Below are 17,483 nucleotides of genomic sequence, written 5' to 3'. Positions count from 1 at the left end.
AGCACATCCTCTAAGCAACCTCATTGTACATGTTCTGAGCATCTAACATTGTTCATGTCCTTAGGATGTCCCACCGTTGTGTTGATCATTGACGGGGTGTCACGCCTTGATTTTCAGATTTCTCAAAATTATCAAAAAAATAAGATTAGATTATAGATTAATAATTAGAATAAGACAAATCTTATTTTCTAAATTTAAATTTAAATTTGAATAAGGTTATTATTTATTTGTATGCATTCGTGCTAAATATTAGGTATGTTAGAATTTGTCCTAGTTTTTCATTTACATCATTTGAAGCCTAAGTGCTAGTTGTATGAGTCTTTTGGTTAGATTTGTTTAGCCATGCTATCAGGATGTTGAGAAGTGTCATTTACAAGATTAATGGACATATACAATGTTAACGGTAGATTTGATATAGTAACATGGAACCCTAAGACTTAGGCAAGGAGATTGTTTGATAATGGTGGTTCATGTAGTGGGTTATGTATATGTTTCAAGTAAATATGTTAGATTTTATTGGTTATTTTCCTGTTAGGTAGTCTTTGCCAAAGTATTATGTATAAGGACCAGTTTTTCAAGCGATAACACAAGGAATATCATACCAACCATGAAGTCGATATGGCTAAGACTTAACATATTGATTAGACATATAGCTTGCATTCGTTGGGGTACCGGAACCTAATTGATGGATCATGCTCTGTATTAATCTCCTGGCAGCACACCACTAACTTGTGTTAAATATCTTGCAAACACGACAATATAGAAATCATGACTCAAGGGGAAAGTTGGACAACGACTGTAGAGTGTAAAATCTGAAATATCAGTTGTGCTCATGGTCACGAGAGACTTAAATCATCACATGATTAGATGGTTTGGGTTATGATTTGTGTTATAGTTATGGAATGATTATGAATACGGTTTGGTGATATGAGATGATTATGGTTTGTAAGGTGGGTAGTCTTGGTGATAGTTATTGATCGTTTGAGTTACATTAATTTAACAACTGTTTAATGCTTTTGAGTCTGAATATGTTTTCTTTAATTGCATTTACACAAATATACTATGTGCTAGCTTGTATTTGATATAAATCTACATATTATTATTCTCATGTACACTTGTTGAGCGTGTTATATGCTCACACTTGCTATTCTTTCTTTGCCATACGACATGTGTGGTGCTGCTTAGTGAGTAAAGATATTGAAGACTATCAAGTCAATGATATTACGTTCTAGACAAGTGTCTCTTGGTTAGTTGCCTTCGATATTATTAGATAACAGTGTTTTTATTCCGCTGTAGGTATCTATACAGAAGACAATATATATCGATTATTGTAAAAGTTAAACGTTTATTTTATAAAAGTATTGTTTTTGTTACTTTAACTATGATGTTATTATGTATGTTAAATATTCTGGACATATATAAACTACATATGATTTTATCCGTTAAAATCCGTGAGACACTGGCCAGTCCCACGTGCCAGTTTAAACCGAACGAGGAAACTGACAGGCGGCCCCGTCGATCCCAAACACCTTCCACTCCGCCGCATCACCACCACCCAACGCAAGTGCTCCGGCGATGGACGCGGCGGCGGTAGCGTTGGGGGCAGGACCCGCCGTCGGTGCGCCACCCTCGGGCGCGACGGCGCTAGGGGAGCAGCAGCAAGCAGCGGCTCCCCGGGCCGAGCGGCTCAGCGCGGCGGTGCAGCAGCAGCTGAACCTGGAGGGGATGCGGGCACGCGCGGTGGGCCTGTACAAGGCCATCACCCGCATCCTTGAGGACTTCGACGTCATCGCCCGCACCAACCCCAGCGCCTCACCCAAGTGGTACTGCCCCTGGCCCCCCTCGTCTCCGCTCCCGGTTGCTGGACGGAGTGGATTCTAGGGTTTAGGATGCTACGGTTAGGTCTCCACTAGTGTTGGTGTACGATTGCTTACTGATATGTCTGCCTCGTGCTGAAACGACAGCAGGACGTGCTTGGGCAGTTCTCGATGGAGAGCATGGAGCTCTTCAATATCGTGGAGGACATCAAGAATGTGTCCAAGGTGTTTGTTGTGTATCCCCGGAACGTCAATGCTGAGAACGCTACAAGTACACTGTTCTGAAATTTCCTTTATTCTCCTTCTTTATGTATCATGCATATATCTCTTCTCCGCAACCACCAAGTCATCACATAATGAGATTTTTTTTTGATATAAATCATAATTTTATAGTTTTCTTTAACACATGGGAGTTTTCCGTCTATCGGTTATAGTTGAATCTCAGGGTTTATTGATTCAGTTATGGAATGGACTGTCTCCAGTTCAGGGATGCCAATTTCAAGAGACATCTTAAGAGTTCATTATCCTTGTCTGTAAAATTTTAGCCAGTTCAATTTGACCTGAAAAGCAAACTTTTGGAAACATTATAATTGGAAGGACATAATTATGGGAAGAAATTGTCTAATATGAAAGAAATTTGCTTGGTTTACGTCCTAATGAGTTTTGTTTGGCAACCAATTGAGTGTTGACTATTGAGTTGAAAGGAATCCATCAAACAAGTATTGTCTTATTTGACCAAAAACCAAACAATCTTTGGCTGTTCAACTTTGCTCAACACCTGAATACTTGATGATATTATGATTCATCTATGATTTTATATATGAAAAAACCTATAATATTTTTGTTATTTGCAGCAAGGATGAATGATGTCTAGAACTATGCCCAGTTGAGCTAATATGGCTACTTTTCTCTACGCCTCTTTGGTTTTCTAACAAGTTGTATTGAACATGAAGAGCCAATCAGTGAACTTTCTTGTTGTCTGACAATGTGTATTTCTTTTGATCTAAATGCTTTACGAAACCTCAAAATTTTGAAGTTCTCTATGCACTATGGCCTTAATTTCACAATAAGTTATTCGGAGATAATTAAATATGCTAGGATCGGTGCAAAATGACCCAACAAAATGGTAATGAGGAATTTAGTGTTCCCACATTGAATATTGTCAATACTCAATATGTTTGATTATTTGCTTCTAGTGTTGCAGTATAATTCTTATTTGATCTGTATGAGTACTACAGTACTACCTGTAATGCTGTCGTCAAAACTGTTGCCTGAGATGGAAGTTGAGGAAACTACAAAAGGGAGCATTTGTTGTCTGGAATAACAAATTTAAATTGAAAAGTTAAAGGTGATCAAGGCAGTATAAAGAATGCAAACATATAGCACATGGTACCTGATCAATTTATTGGTTGTCTATTAAATAGAACGGGACTTGATCTTATTCTTTTCAGGCTAGAATAGACATGATTCGTAGTGCATGTGAAACTGTTGAGAAAGTAATTGCTGAATGTCGAAAGAGCTATGGGCTAGGAGCCCGTCAGGGGGCTATCTTGGTCCTACATTGGACAAGGCACAAGCTGCAAAGATACAGGAGCAGGAAAACCTACTTAGAGTGGCAGTAAATTATGGTGAAGGTAAAAGACATAATGCTTTATCAGTATCGATAAAAAATTATAATTAGACTTCCAAAATAACCTTTTTTACTTCTATCCGTGTTACTACTTGAATACTTCTAGCCCTACTGAACTAATTTGATTGTCAGGATTACGGGTACCGGGAGATCAGAGGCAGCCACATTCGTCTCTTCCTAGCCATTTAGTGGAAGTACTTCCTTTCGGAGACGGGGCACAAAATTTTGGTGATAATTCTGGTACGTGTATATTTTGTTTTGTACCTAAATTTTCTTAAAATAATGGTTCTCTCCCTGTTTTGAGTTATGACATCTATGGTTTGTCTCATTTTCACGTGCTATTGAAGGGAATACTATCATGCTAGGATTTTTTTTTTATCCTCAATAGCAAAAATCATTACCATTTGCATTGGACATGTGTGCCATAAAAAGTTCCTTGAATGCATAACTCATTGCCATTTGCATTGGAGTTGTGTGCCATAAAAGTTCTCAAATCCTTTAATTATGCCATTTCATTGGAGATGTGTTTCAATATCAGCGTCTAACTGGTATCTGTATTTGCAGGTGTGTATCCCAAAAATACCTCAACATTTGTACCTAACAGTGTCAACACCCAGGGAAATCCAATTCAGGTTTGTGTTGTATAATTATTACTGCTTTTACAATTTTAGAAGAGGTCCATGTTATTGCTCTTTGGGTTGAAAATAACAGAAGTCCTCTTCAAAAAGAGGCAGATTGAAAGGTGTATTCATTCCTTGCTTCATATATGTATGACATTAATCTTCTCCCCATGATGTAATCTTTTACTCTATTGATTGACCGTACAATGCCGTTCCTTCTAATTGTCATGTGCATTAATTATTGGTTGATGCTTTTGAACTTCCAAAATATCAAAGATAGTTTTATTAGGGAACAGTAATAACCAACATGAACTCAGACAAATTTGATCTTTCTGACTCAGTTTCAAATATATTGCCTTCGTACTACTTCTTGCAGGCATCTGTAGGACAGTTACTTGGGAGACCTGCACCATCACCTAGAGCCACAAGAACCCCTAACTTCAAAAATGTCTCTACTCCTCCAATGCCATATGCTAACTCCCCTAGGTCAGGCACCAATATGATGAATACCCCTTCACCCCAGCAGCATCTAACACCACAACAGCAGAGGCAAAAGCTGATTCAAGTGTCTCAACAGCAGCAACTGCATGCTCAACAGCAGCTGAGGCCATCAGTTGCTGGGATGCTAGCACAGGTAAGATAGTTTTACATTTGGACGTCCTTTAATTTTAGGAAAGGTTTTTTGCCCCCCACACTTGAGTATTGCATGCTAGTGCTTCTGTGTTGTGACAGATCACCTGTTGCTATAGGTGCTCTTAGTATATTTGCTTTCCTTTTCTCCTCAGCTGTGTTACAATTATTTTATTTGTGGTTCCTTTTCATGTGCTTATTGAATCCACATATTTCCTGTAGAGCACAATTCCTCAGCTACACGATTTACAGGGGCAGGGTCAACAAAAGCTACAGGCAATTCTATCAATGATCGTCTTTCTTCTTCTTTCTTTTTCTGAAATAGATTTTTTTGAAAGCTTAGTTTTATGTTGAAAACCTTTTATAGGTCCCTAGTCAACAGCAGATGCAGTACAACCAAGCCTTGTCGCAAAATAGGCTGATGCAGCCTGGACGTATGCAACCTGGCATGTCTCAGAGTCAATTGAACCAAGGAAATCAGCTGAGAAGTCATTTGGGCCAGTTCACTGGAGCTGCAAACAGTGCAATGTTCACTGCTGCACAGGCATCATCAAACTCACAAATGGTTAGATGTTACCTTCTATTAATAATCCAGTGGGGAAGATATGTTCCTTCTTTTTCTCTAAATGGATAGTTGGGCTTTATACATGCATTTATGAGCTCATGAAATAAACTAATAAGGAAAAATTCTTAGTCTGTTCAGTCGCTAGTCTAATCTATGTGTATTTTATAAATGTTCCTGTGGTTGGCTAATTTTGCCTGGCTTGTTTTTGCATTTTAGATGGCAAACTTGCCCGGGACAATGCAGTCACAGTCACTTTTGCCATAAATGCAGGTCAGTGCCTTTTTCTTGTTCCACTAACTCCAGGTTCTGTCGGAACTAGACTTATCTGCATTCGAGTAAAATAAATGCTCTGCATATGGTACAATTGGTCATTGCGATTACCGGGCAATCACATTATATTTCCCTTTACTTCTGTAAATGTTAAAGAGAGATGTATTTGTTACTGCATTGGACATGGGGGTTTGTGCCTTTTATTTGCATAGTTGCATGGTTCATATAATCATATTATTGGTGCCAAGACTTGTTTGTTCCAAGCAAGTTCAGCACATGCCACTCTAATGGATGGACTTGGGCAATAAGTCAAGTGCTTATTTAGGCAATTGTTTTGTCTGGTAATTGATAAGGTTATCATTTTGTGTGCTCCTCTTATGCTGATGATATCTTGTCTATCATGGACACAATTTGCTGATTAGCGAAGAGGCATTATAGCATAAAGAGTGCTTCATTTGTTGCCTTTCTTGCTTTGTATTGTTTCCTGAATGTCTTCTGCTCTTTACATATGTTAACTTATTGTATTTATTGTATTGTTTGATGATCATTAATCAGTATGGTTTGGTTGGTGGGCATCCACAGAGGAGTCATCCATCCCAAATGCTGATTGACCAAAGTATGTCCAGTTTCCTTCCTCTCTTAAGCTTTTGTCAACTGTCATGTTAAATGGATCAAAAAGATGTAATTTTTCAAGTCATGAATTTGAGATAGATCATATACCACTGTCTACTATTTTGGTGCCATTACTGGCACATTTTGTGGAAAACTCGCCCTAAATGTTAGACAAGATATTTGTACGTGACTGATGGTAGGGGAAGTCCTTCGAGTCACATTAATCCAGAATCTGACCCACAATTCAAAAGAACAAAATATATTGGAATTAACGCTTTATTGTAAGGCGAAGGTAGGATTAAAGTTGTCCAAATGGGCCTGTCGGGCCGGCCCGGCACATGCCCGATTACGGCATGGCCTGACAGATCTGGTAAGGTTAACGGGCCATATCGTGCTGGCTCGCGTGCTAGAGGCACAACCCACAGCATGGCCCGTCAGCCATCGTGTTGTGCTAGACCGGCCTGGTTACTGTTACGGCATGGTTGGCCCAATAGCCCAGTGAGCATAGCGACCAAGCAGCAACGCAGGGGTGGGGTGGGGCAACCGGGCGAGGCGGGGAGGCCAGTGGGCAAGGTGGCACAACAACGGGGCAGTGGTGCGGGGGCAGGGAGGCTGGAGGGCGGGGCGGCACGAGGCGGCTGGGCGGTGGGCTGTGCCGGTCTAAGCTGGGCATTGGCCTAGGCCCGTGCCTTGAGCCGGTTCAATAGGTATGGCTCATTTGAACAGCACTATGTAGGATGTCATGTCATTAAAAAACATCAAGAGTAGAGTACTGAGAAAAAATCGTAGCATTGCCCTCATGAGATTTTTAGCACGCTGCATTCTACACATATTTGATTTTTTTCATGAAATGTCTTGTCCAGTGCGAGTTACTAGCTAGCTATGTGGGCTCCGTAGTGCTGGAAACCCTGCCAGATGACAAGCTTTGAATGTCCTTGATCCGGAATTGTCATCGTAGCGCATATAATTATATATATTTTTGACAGTCTATTTTACTTTTTGATGAAATAATCATCATCACTTGAGCAATATGCCTCAAGCTTCTACTGTTGAGCGATTCTCTCGACTGCTTTCTGCTGTAGTGTTCGGCATGGGAGCTACAAATACTACCAGCATGATGGGAATGCAGCAGCAGCAAGGGGTATATGGAAACATGCAGGCAGGTGCTCAGAACATGCAACAGGGCATGGTAGGCCTTCAGAATCAGACGCAGAATCCCAACTTCCCTCAGCAGAGACAACAAAACCAGCAATGATCAACAACTAATGGCAATTTGCTAGAACAAGGAAAAGATAAAAATGAGCAAGACCTATCAGCCTATTGCCAATTCGTCATCGGTCTGCAAATCTGTGAGTGTTGTCCATGTTGGGCGAGCGGATAACCATGTTTTGTTGTAGATGTATGAATGGTGTATGACCAATAGTGAGATGCAGGCTAAGTCTAGAAATATTGTTACTCTTGTGTTCAGACATCTTTGTATTGTTGGTATTGTGTAACATGCATCCCTTAACAAACCGGACCTATTTATTAACCTGCACAAGATCAGCTGCAAAGAAAGCAATGAAAATGCATATGGGTAAGACAGGCACAGGATTATTTCCAAATTAAGATCCAGTTATCAGACTATGATAGATGTCTTCTTCAGTAGGATTGGCAAGCTGATGCGCCTCCAGCAATTCCTTCCTCCCCAAGGCCTCCATTTGCATGTATCTTGTGGACCATGCAAAAGAATATCCAGCCTTCACACCACTAAACGCTCTGTTTTGAGATGCACAAAATGATGAACAAAAGCACTACTGGAAAATTGGTCACCAAGTGATCAACCATTCAAATAGACAAACAATACACAAATGTAGGCTAGGCATTATAACAAGAGACAAACAATATCACGTGGCTCGCATTTCTCCTTTGGAGCGTCCCTCCCTCCTGCTTTGCAACCATCGTCGGCTCCACCCTAGCTCACAGCGGAATTAACAATGACTTTTGTTGTAAAAAAATCGATACCGATGAATCACCATATTAGTGAGACGCAGGTCAAGTAGAGCATATATGCTATATTTCAACTTATGCGTTCAGATGTATCTTTTTTTTTTTGCTGTCAAAACCGGACTTGTTTATGACGCTGCACAACATGAGCAGCTGCGAATAAAGCCCTGAGATCCCCAGGAAAAATAAAGGGCAGGGCAGGAATTGCTGTGGAGATAAGTAAAGGCACATGAACCCATGAACCCTTCCAATAAACAAAAGCGAAGATGAGGACACAACATCATCACCAACACGTGCAGGAATATATTATCACGAACAAGGAGCACGCAAGGAACAGGGGTGTTTAAGATCGCAACGCAACGTGATCAAGAATCCAACGTTGTACAGAACGACACAATACGTGGTTTTGCCCGTGTAACTTTCTTATGATCGATGCTGTACGTACGCTACCTACCTAGATCAGAGATCACTTACGTACGTAGAAAGGAACATGCATGCATGCATGTACCGTTATAAGCTCTGTCCGCCGGGTGCATGGCTTGTTCTCTCTCTCTCACACACACACACACAAACAGAGCTTCTTCTTTCCCGTCCCTCGAGGCCTCGAGTGACAGAGAGAGGAGATGGCCGCCGTGGATTTCTCGCGTGCTATAGAATGGTGGGAGGATTGGCAGCTGCGCGTCCTCGTTCTGGGCAGCCTCTTCCTGCAGTTCGTCCTCTTCGCCGCCTCCATGGTGCGCAACTGGCGCATCCCGATCTGGTGCAGATCATGCATATTTCTCGCGTACCTCGGCGCCGACGCTCTGGCGGTATACGCCCTGGCCACCCTCTTCAATCGCCACAGGCTGCCGGACGCCGCTGCGACCAGCGGCGTCCTGGAGGTCATGTGGGCGCCCGTCCTCCTCGTCCACCTCGGCGGCCAGCACACATTCACCGCGTACAGCATCGAGGACAACGAGCTGTGGCGACGGCACGTCGCGACCCTGGTGTCTCAGGTCACAGTGGCCCTGTACGTGTTCTGCAAGTCGTGGCCCAGCGGTGGCGACAAGAGGTTGCTGCAAGCAGCGGTCTTGCTCTTCATCGTTGGGATTCTCAAGTTCATCCAGAAGCCATGGGTTCTCAGGAGTGCAAGCATTAACAGAGTAATGTCCTCTTCGGCTGTGTACCCGCAAAGACGACAACTAGCGGTACCCGTCATTTCTGCCTTCTTCACTTCCTGTCTGACTCTTGGTTCTTTACAAGATGGAGAGATAATGAAAAAGGAGGAAGAACAGGATCATTCGCTTGACGAATATGTACAGGAAGCAAGCAGGAGTCTCGTGTTGGAGACAGAGGTAATAAACGATGAGGATCGACTTCCGCTTAATTATATTGATACTTGCAAGCTGTTTGTGGACCTGTCAGCTCCATATTGTCGTCGGCGCAGAATGCTACTATATTTCCTGAAGCTTCATCACCAAGAAAGTGCACATGCATATGCTTACCTGCGGAAACAACTCAGCGATGCATTTGCTGTGATCTACACCAACCTGAAAGCGGTATTCAGTTTGCATGGTTTACTTTTGAAGTTGTTCCTTCCGTTCATGACCTTAGCTTCCGTCGTGCTCTTCGCTAAGAGTGACAAAGGGGATCACAACAAGAAAGACGTCACAGTAACAATCATCTTGTTCTCTTGTACAACCTTGTTGGAGTTTTTACCCTTCTTCATCAGTCCTTGCCTGTGTGGATACAGGATACGGTCTACCACAGTTGCCCAACATAACCTCATCTCCTTCTACGCTCGTAGGAGCAAGCCCACCAGGCTCATGAAACTGTGCTTCGGCTGCAAGGGCCACATCAACAAGCATTGGTACATAGAGCATGCACCTGAGGCTGCATGCACTGCTATTGCAGACTTGGTTGTTGCGCATGTGAAAGATGGGTGGAAGCAATACATTGTCGATGGTGCCCATTACAGGAGATTCAACAGTTTCAGGGGGCAGTGGACCATGAGTAGGCACAATGTATGCAACCCGCGGCGGCGCCTGTGGTGGAGCTTTGAGGTGCCCTTCGACCGGAGCGTCATGGTCTGGCACATAGCTACTGAACTCTGTCTTCACCACCCCATGACAACAGTATCCTCCATCACAGCCGCAGCCGCAGCCGCTCGGTGAAGCAGGCTAATATCCAACTACATGATCTACCTGCTCTTCGTTCGCCCGGAGATGCTGATGCCCGGTACCAGGCAGGGTCTTTTCACGACTGCTTGCGAGGACATCGAGCTCATGCTCAGGTACGCCGATCTTTCTCCGTCTTCATTGGCCGACGGAACAAGCATTCCGCGGGGGATCCTTCGCATGGCGAAGTTTCCCTGGCTGTACGCTGACAGTACAGGAATTAATTGGGTTCAACGAGCATGCAAGCTCGCCGAGGATTTGATGGAGCTGCTGGATGACGAGGAGGAGAGGTGGAAGGTGATCCAGGGCGTGTGGGTGGAGATGCTGTGCTACTCTGCCAGCAGTTGCAGGGGCTATCTGCACGCCAAAACCACTCACCTTCATTTGGCTCCTCCTGTCGTACATGGGGATGGAGACCTTCGCCGACAAGTTTCAACGGCCCGAGCATGCAGAAGAAGAAACTATCGCACGCGCACCGCGCTCCGAGCCCCATGATATACCTGTCCTAGAAGAGGTTACCGTCACCTGATAAAAGCAGCCAATATATCTGCTTAAATGTTTCCGATGCATGCAGTCTTCTTTTAAACTTACATATTATTTGCATTATTTCGTGAACATTGTACTACTATGTTTATCTTGGTGTGCTTACTTTGCTATTTGTAGCTGCTCGATGTATGTTAATTCGAGCTAGCTACTTGTGCCTTAATTGTGAGATTTTATATATTGTTCTTCAAACTACCTGAGCTATGTAATTTAATGTGTGCCTTGTAAGATCGTTTTGGTTTGTAAGGTCGTTGTTTAATTACCACGGACAATAATATAAATTTGACTTGATTTTACAACCGTTGGTGCTTGAACAATGTTCCCAAATTCCCAATGCAACCGCGGCCGCCTTAATTTGTATGCATTGAGGGGCGGAGGCCACAGTAACGTGTCCATTAATCTGTATCGTCGTCAGTCACGGCCAGATTGAGATCTGATACGCGGTGCCGGCCGGCCGGCTGTCACGTACCCGTTGCTCAATCACCGATCAACACCAGTCACAGGAGCAGTACACCAAACTCAACACCGTGTTTTTGATAGTTGGAGATACAAATTGGAAGAATGAGAGCAGAGATTGGGGAGTAGCAATAGAGGAAGAACCAAGGGGTTAAGGATCGGAAAATTGGAACGTGGGGGAGAGGCAGCAAGGGGGGGAAGAAGAGGTTGCACGCACGAAATTCTTGTGTTAGGGAGTTTCTTGTACATTCTAAATCACGGTCCATATGAGACGACTTATAGTGTCTCAGTAACTTTTTTAGATAACTTTTTTTTGATAATTTTTTTCTCAAATATTTTCTCGGTAGTTTTTTTTTCTCAAAAACCATCTCCAAGAGTACGGCCGCTCCAGGCAAGCCTCCATCCGAGGGACGGGGAAGGTGGTGATGAACCCAACACCCCTCCGCGCAGCTATGTAGCACGGCCGGCGCAGAAAACGGTCGCCATATGCGAATACTTTTTCCAGGCCGGATCGATCTGGCAAGCAAGCTAGCTCGATTGATCTACGTTTCCGTTGGAGGAAAGATATAGTAGATGATCACAATCAAGGACCACGAATTAGCCATCTGATTCAAGTGATCTGATTGACTAAAAAAATACGCGATACTCCAGTTAGCCAGCTCTCTAGCTCGTACGTACGTCAAGAAGATGATCAAATTTTTTTTCTTCGAGGCAATGCACGTGTGTGATTAAGAACGTAACGTTGAAAACAAGATGTTCATACAATTAAGCCATTGCTTTTTTTTCATGCACCTAATTTTATATTTATTTTCAGACGATGGCTATGAACCGTCGAATGCCATAACCTTTCTTTAATCTTCGGATCATGTCTCTCTCTGCCCCCACTGCGCTCTCTCTCTCATCTCCAATTATCTTCAGTGGTGACTCTATCACCAGATCCACAATCACACTAACCTCTCTATTTTTGTGCTCCCCCGCTTCTCCCTGACCCACCGATCGTCCTCCATCGTCTCGCTACCCTGCCCCCACGATCATCTCCTCCGTCGAGACGGCCTATCTCCCCTAAAACTTCTTGTAAACCCAAAAGCCATAAAAGCCTTCCAAACCCGAAAACCCTTTTCCTAACTCGCTGCCTGAGCGCCCCGCGATTTCAGGATACTGAAATTTAGGAAGACGTATAACCTTGCCCTTCAAATTAATTATTTGACCAACATAGTACATCGGCGAGTACGTAGCTTGACTCTCCTCAAATTAAAGAAAAATGCGAAGCTTGACCAGAAAGTACTGTATACAGGAAACAAAGAAAGAAATATCTATCTATATACGTACACAGTTATATACATCAATCGAGCACCGGCGCACTCGGAGACATGCCGAGCACTGGCGCCGGCAACGCTGGCCGTGGCCGCCGTTCACGCGCGACGTCGCTGCCGGCCGTGCACAAGCCAACCGCAAGCAGCCACGCACCGATAACGCCACCACCGCGTTCGACGTTGCTGCCGCCACCCGCGACGCCAACGCCGACGACCGCATGATCTCAACTCACGGACCTGTCTACATCTACTGCACGGTTCGGACGGTTGACATCCAATCGCCCATAGATCATATCCACGGCCGCGATTTAATTGGCTGCATGCCTAGCTAGCTTGCTTGTGGCGTTGCAATTCTTCATGGAAATGAATTTAATTTGTGCATGACAAGTCAACAATGACTAGTACGTACAGTGTACATATTTGACCAGTTTTTTTTTTTTTGTGATTAGAGCTTTTAATTCATGCCCCAGATGATACGTGGGGAGTTTTTCGAAAAAGTTGCGCCTGTGGATCCTTAGTTTTGTCCGATTCCGATCCAACGGTCACATTCAAATAGCTATGAACACATTATTAGCCATACTCACATAATACTACTCTCTTTTTTTCCGATAGATGTATTGTATATACTGCTTCTGAGGTGATAGAGTAAAACTATGTTTATTTTTTATTTTGATTATAGATTCTAGCTTAAAAACAAAAAGAAAAATAAACTGTTATAATCTAAAAACTAATTCTCATCCTCCACAATTCATATTGTACTGTAAAACTCCATAATCCATAATCAGATGCAAATAAATTTCTCCGAGTAATCTAGATTAGGACAATCTACAGTAAAAGTAAATATTTGTTAATTCGATATAAGCGAGGTACCTGGGTGTAAAACGACCAATGTAAAAAGAGTAAGAGAGAGGGGGCCACCCCAGTCAGTCAGTCAGCCGTCGTCGTCGTCCTCTTTACGTTCCCGGGGAGCCGGAGACGCCGTGGTCGTCACGCCGCCGGCTCCGCCTCGTATCCCGAAGAGGTAACCAACGCCTCGCCTAACCCGTCTCCCTCTCTCTCGCCATCCCCATCCGTTCGTCCCTTGTTGTTCCTGCTTGATTCGCGAGTCCGCTGACCCCCAAGGCCTCCCCCTCCGGTTGCCGCAGGTCTTGATTGGATCTCTCCCTCTCCCCTGTATGGGATTGCTGCGACTCAGTGGATTCTTGGGGATTAAATGGTCAGTTTTGGGGGGTTTGGTTCTAGATTTAGCAATGGGAGTCCACGATGCAGTTTATTTCCCAATCCTGTGATGCATTTTTGCCCATGGTGAGGGGACATTCGGTGGCTCCGTTGTTCAGTTGACCGGTAGTTTGTCGTCAGTTGGCGTAATGCGTGAATATTTCGGATGTTGATAGGAAAATTTTGAATTTAAGTGATTCAGAAGTTAATATTGTCCACATTGTTACCCTGTTGTTCTGTTAAGTAGTTTCTCTTGAGCAGACACATCTGAACCTTCTGTGCCAGTTAGCAAAGCTGCCCCCTTTGGTTGGACCAGTGCTAAGATGGTGCACTCGCACCTTTGCTCAGCTTATTGTAAATTCTGGGTTAACTAGCAAGCTAGTTCCCTAGTTAATACAATTTAGATGTCCATGTTTGTTCTCCTTCTGTGCCAAATATAGGTTAACTGAAAGGGCATACGGTTCTTCTTTTTGTGGCTGCTGGTAGATACGATCTTTGAATTGTTAGCTTGATTCCCAACCAGGGCCTCGGACATTGCGAATATCAGATGGTATGCGACAGTGACAGTGGAAGCTTTACTTCATGTTCGAACGAAATAGCGTTTTCTTCGTTCTGTTTAGACCTAGAGTTAGTTGTCTGTTATAGTACCAGTGGAGAGGAGAAGAAAAAGTGTGGTCTTTAGTTGTTTTAGCTAAGTTTAGTCCATAACCTGTATTGTATCATACCTGACTTGATATATTGTCCTGATATATGACAGTGCAAATGCAATCAATTAATCTGTGTTTCATTTATGTTTGCTTATTTCAGATGGAGGATGGCATATCTACTTATACTGTGGATGAGGCACTTGTGTTCATGGGGTTTGGAAAATTCCATGCGTTCGTGCTTGCATATTCTGGGATGGCTAAAATCTCTGAAGCAATGGAGATGATGCTTTTGTCATTTGTTGGGCAATCAGTTCAAGCTGAGTGGGAGCTTTCTGCACAGGCAGAAAGTCTCATAACAAGTGTTGTCTTCGTAGGGATGCTTGTAGGAGCATATGCTTGGGGCATAGTTTCAGATAACTATGGGAGAAGGCAAGTTCTTCCTCACTTCCTTTTCCTATCAGCTACTGGGATTTTATTTATGAATGTTCTAACCTTAACAAAACACATTATTTCCAACCATAATGGAATATTGCACACTGTCCCATGTCAAGCAAGGCATTTTACTGTTCCACATTGAAGTTTCTGGATTTAATGCTAATAATTGAATGTCTAGTTTATTTCCCATCTCAAATTATTCTAAAGGATCCTGTATTTTATGCAGTGACAATATCCCATTTTCCAACATGTAAGTGATTTTTGCTCATTTTAGACCTTTGTACTTCTCTCCAGGGTTGGGTTCAACTTCACAGCCATTGTAACTGGTGGGGCTGGCCTTCTCAGCGCCTTCGCTCCAAATTACTTATCTTTGATTGTACTGAGATTTATGGTCGGTATCGGACTGGGTGGTGGGCCAGTTCTAGGTTCTTGGTTTCTAGAGTTCATCCCTGCTCCTAGCCGAGGAACTTGGATGGTTATGTTCTCAGCATTTTGGACCATTGGCACAATAATGGAAGCTTCTCTTGCTTGGGTAAGTCCATATATTTAGCAAAAGTAATACCATGTTCCTGATTTGCCTTACGTACTATCTGTTTGAGAGACTTTATAAGTTATCTAAACAGAAAGTAACATCAGATTGTTCTGAAATATTGGTGATATGTGTAAGACTCTACAGTGGATATTACATTCTAGTTTCTAACATAGCATGCCATCTTTGACTGCTCAGTGCAGATATTCTTCTGCTGTCCTTAGTCACTGCACTTGTAACTCAAGATTAGGATATACCATTGAATCCTGTGGAACACCAGAGCGTCTTCTGCTTTTTCATAATTTGAGCAAGTTTAGCCAGCACATGAGTCTTCTTATAGCATTTTGTTAAGTATTCTAAAAAATAATTAATCAGATTGTCATGCTTTGGTCTTTCTCTTGTGCATAGTATTAATGAAGTGATCATAGATGGCCATGGTAATCTGTATATCATATGTAATCTAATGGCTCCATGTTGGCATAATTGGTCAAATGACATGCATGTTCATTCTAATCCATAATTATTGCTATTTCTGAAATCTCCATGTAAATTTTCTTGTTACTTATCTGCTTAATTTACAGGCTGTGATGCCAGCTTTTGGCTGGAGGTGGCTGTTGGCACTCTCGTCAGTGCCATCGTTTGCTCTATTACTCTTCTATCCAGTGACACTGGAGTCACCAAGATACCTATGCATGAAGGGTAGAATAGCTGAAGCAGTTCATGTTTTGGAAACAATGGCGCGAGTAAACCGTGTTACTCTCCCCTCTGGCCGACTTGTCTCTGGCCATCGGACAGAGCTTCATGAGATTGGAGATTCCTCAGAAATGGCACAATTAGTAACAGCTAAGAAAACGACTACTGTTGATCATGCTAGCAAATCTGAGATTGGAGGCCTCAATGCCATCTTAAAGCTTCTATCTCCAAACTTAGTCAGATCAAGTCTTCTCCTTTGGACTGTCTTTCTTGGTCACGCCTTCTTATACTATGGTCTTGTTTTGCTAACCTCAGAATTGAACCATGGAAATAGGATTTGTGGATCAGAGGGAGCAGAAATTACCCAAACAACCCACATAAATGATGAAAATCTCTACAGAAATGTATTCATCACCAGCTTTGGAGGTACGTGTGTTTCGCTCTATCGTAAATTAAAATCTCTTCAGGGAAACCCTGTCTTGGAAATTCTTTTTACATTTATGCCACATTGATGCAGAGATTCCTGGCCTTCTTCTGTCCGCTGCCATCGTGGACAAGATTGGGCGCAAGCTCTCTATGTCCTCCATGCTTTACATCAGTTGCCTGTGCATAGCTCCCCTCATGTTTCCCCAGACAGAAGCTCTGACAACCGTATTCTTGTTCGGTGCGCGGGTTTGCATATCTGCAAGCTTCACTGTCCTGCACATCTACGCCCCTGAGGTTTGGTCACTTCAATAACCTATGCTTCGGTACACGCATAAATCTATTGTCAAACCTCTTAAGATCGTTGCCTTTTTATGTTGTGTTCTCTGCAGATATACCCAACTGCAGTCAGGGCCACCGGCGTCGGGTTTGCAAGCTCGATTGCTCGCTTTGGCGGGATCTTGTGCCCCCTTGTGGCCGTCGGTCTGGTGCACGCTTGCCACCAGACGGCGGCCATCCTGATATTCATCACGGTGATGCTGGTCTCGGGCGTGGCCGTGTCGTTCTTTCCCCTGGAAACAAGCGGCCGGAAACTGAGCGACCACATCGCCGCATAGAGCTCATGAGATTTGTCACTTGTGAGGGATATACAATACAGAATCAAGGCCCCAGGGGCCATTCATTCTTTTCTCCAGTTCTTGATAGAGGATAGAAAGAAGAAAGGAGTAAAGGTGGATTTGAGACTGTTAACTGATATGTTACACTGCTTTCAATAGAGATGTACACTGATGATTTGAGTCGTGTTCTTCGTTCTCTTCAGATCTACTAGTCTCAACTTTTTAAATTTAAACGTCTCAAAATTCATCTAAAAAAGTTTCAAAATTGTGACATGTGTCCTTGTTCGGTTCGTCCCAAAAGAGATGCGCAAAGCTGGGAAAAA

The 17,483-nt window shown here is 43.2% G+C and overlaps 2 protein-coding genes across 5 annotated transcripts; both read left to right on the top strand.

The window, feature by feature from the left end:
- Window positions 1-3,324: 3,324 nt before the first annotated feature.
- LOC133902278 (mediator of RNA polymerase II transcription subunit 8-like) lies at window positions 3,325-7,399 on the top strand. The gene is made up of 7 exons (XM_062343885.1): window positions 3,325-3,451; window positions 4,012-4,079; window positions 4,444-4,701; window positions 4,920-4,973; window positions 5,065-5,262; window positions 6,088-6,148; window positions 7,227-7,399. Exons 1-7 carry the CDS (start codon window positions 3,325-3,327, stop codon window positions 7,397-7,399), a joined length of 939 nt encoding a protein of 312 aa, XP_062199869.1.
- A 6,084-nt stretch (window positions 7,400-13,483) lies between these two features.
- LOC133902403 (organic cation/carnitine transporter 7-like) lies at window positions 13,484-17,345 on the top strand. 4 transcript variants are annotated; one of them, XM_062343984.1, is made up of 7 exons: window positions 13,539-13,619; window positions 13,744-13,771; window positions 14,624-14,892; window positions 15,193-15,430; window positions 16,009-16,546; window positions 16,638-16,840; window positions 16,936-17,345. In XM_062343984.1, exons 3-7 carry the CDS (start codon window positions 14,624-14,626, stop codon window positions 17,158-17,160), a joined length of 1,473 nt encoding a protein of 490 aa, XP_062199968.1. In that variant the 5' UTR covers window positions 13,539-13,619; window positions 13,744-13,771; the 3' UTR covers window positions 17,161-17,345. The 4 variants fall into 4 exon arrangements, with proteins under 4 accessions (XP_062199967.1, XP_062199968.1, XP_062199969.1 ...); XM_062343983.1 differs by lacking the exon at window positions 13,744-13,771 and having other exon boundaries at window positions 13,484-13,619; XM_062343985.1 differs by lacking the exon at window positions 13,744-13,771 and having other exon boundaries at window positions 13,613-13,743.
- Window positions 17,346-17,483: the final 138 nt, after the last annotated feature.

This window comes from Phragmites australis, chromosome 20 (genome assembly GCF_958298935.1).
Source record: "Phragmites australis chromosome 20, lpPhrAust1.1, whole genome shotgun sequence".
NCBI lineage: Eukaryota > Viridiplantae > Streptophyta > Magnoliopsida > Poales > Poaceae > Phragmites > Phragmites australis.
Note: the sequence above shows the minus strand (reverse complement) of the source record. Positions and strands in the feature narration are given on the sequence as shown.

Bases quoted from the DNA above. Each gene is read 5' to 3' on its own strand.
- LOC133902403 (XM_062343983.1), top strand. From the start codon at position 14,624: ATGGAGGATGGCATATCTACTTATACTGTGGATGAGGCACTTGTGTTC. The intron at 15,431-16,008 runs GTAAGTCCATAT...CTTAATTTACAG, and splicing joins TGGAAGCTTCTCTTGCTTGG to GCTGTGATGCCAGCTTTTGG. The intron at 16,547-16,637 runs GTACGTGTGTTT...ACATTGATGCAG, and splicing joins ATTCATCACCAGCTTTGGAG to AGATTCCTGGCCTTCTTCTG.
- LOC133902278 (XM_062343885.1), top strand. From the start codon at position 3,325: ATGTCGAAAGAGCTATGGGCTAGGAGCCCGTCAGGGGGCTATCTTGGT. The intron at 4,080-4,443 runs GTTTGTGTTGTA...TACTTCTTGCAG, and splicing joins CCCAGGGAAATCCAATTCAG to GCATCTGTAGGACAGTTACT. The intron at 6,149-7,226 runs GTATGTCCAGTT...TTTCTGCTGTAG, and splicing joins CCAAATGCTGATTGACCAAA to TGTTCGGCATGGGAGCTACA.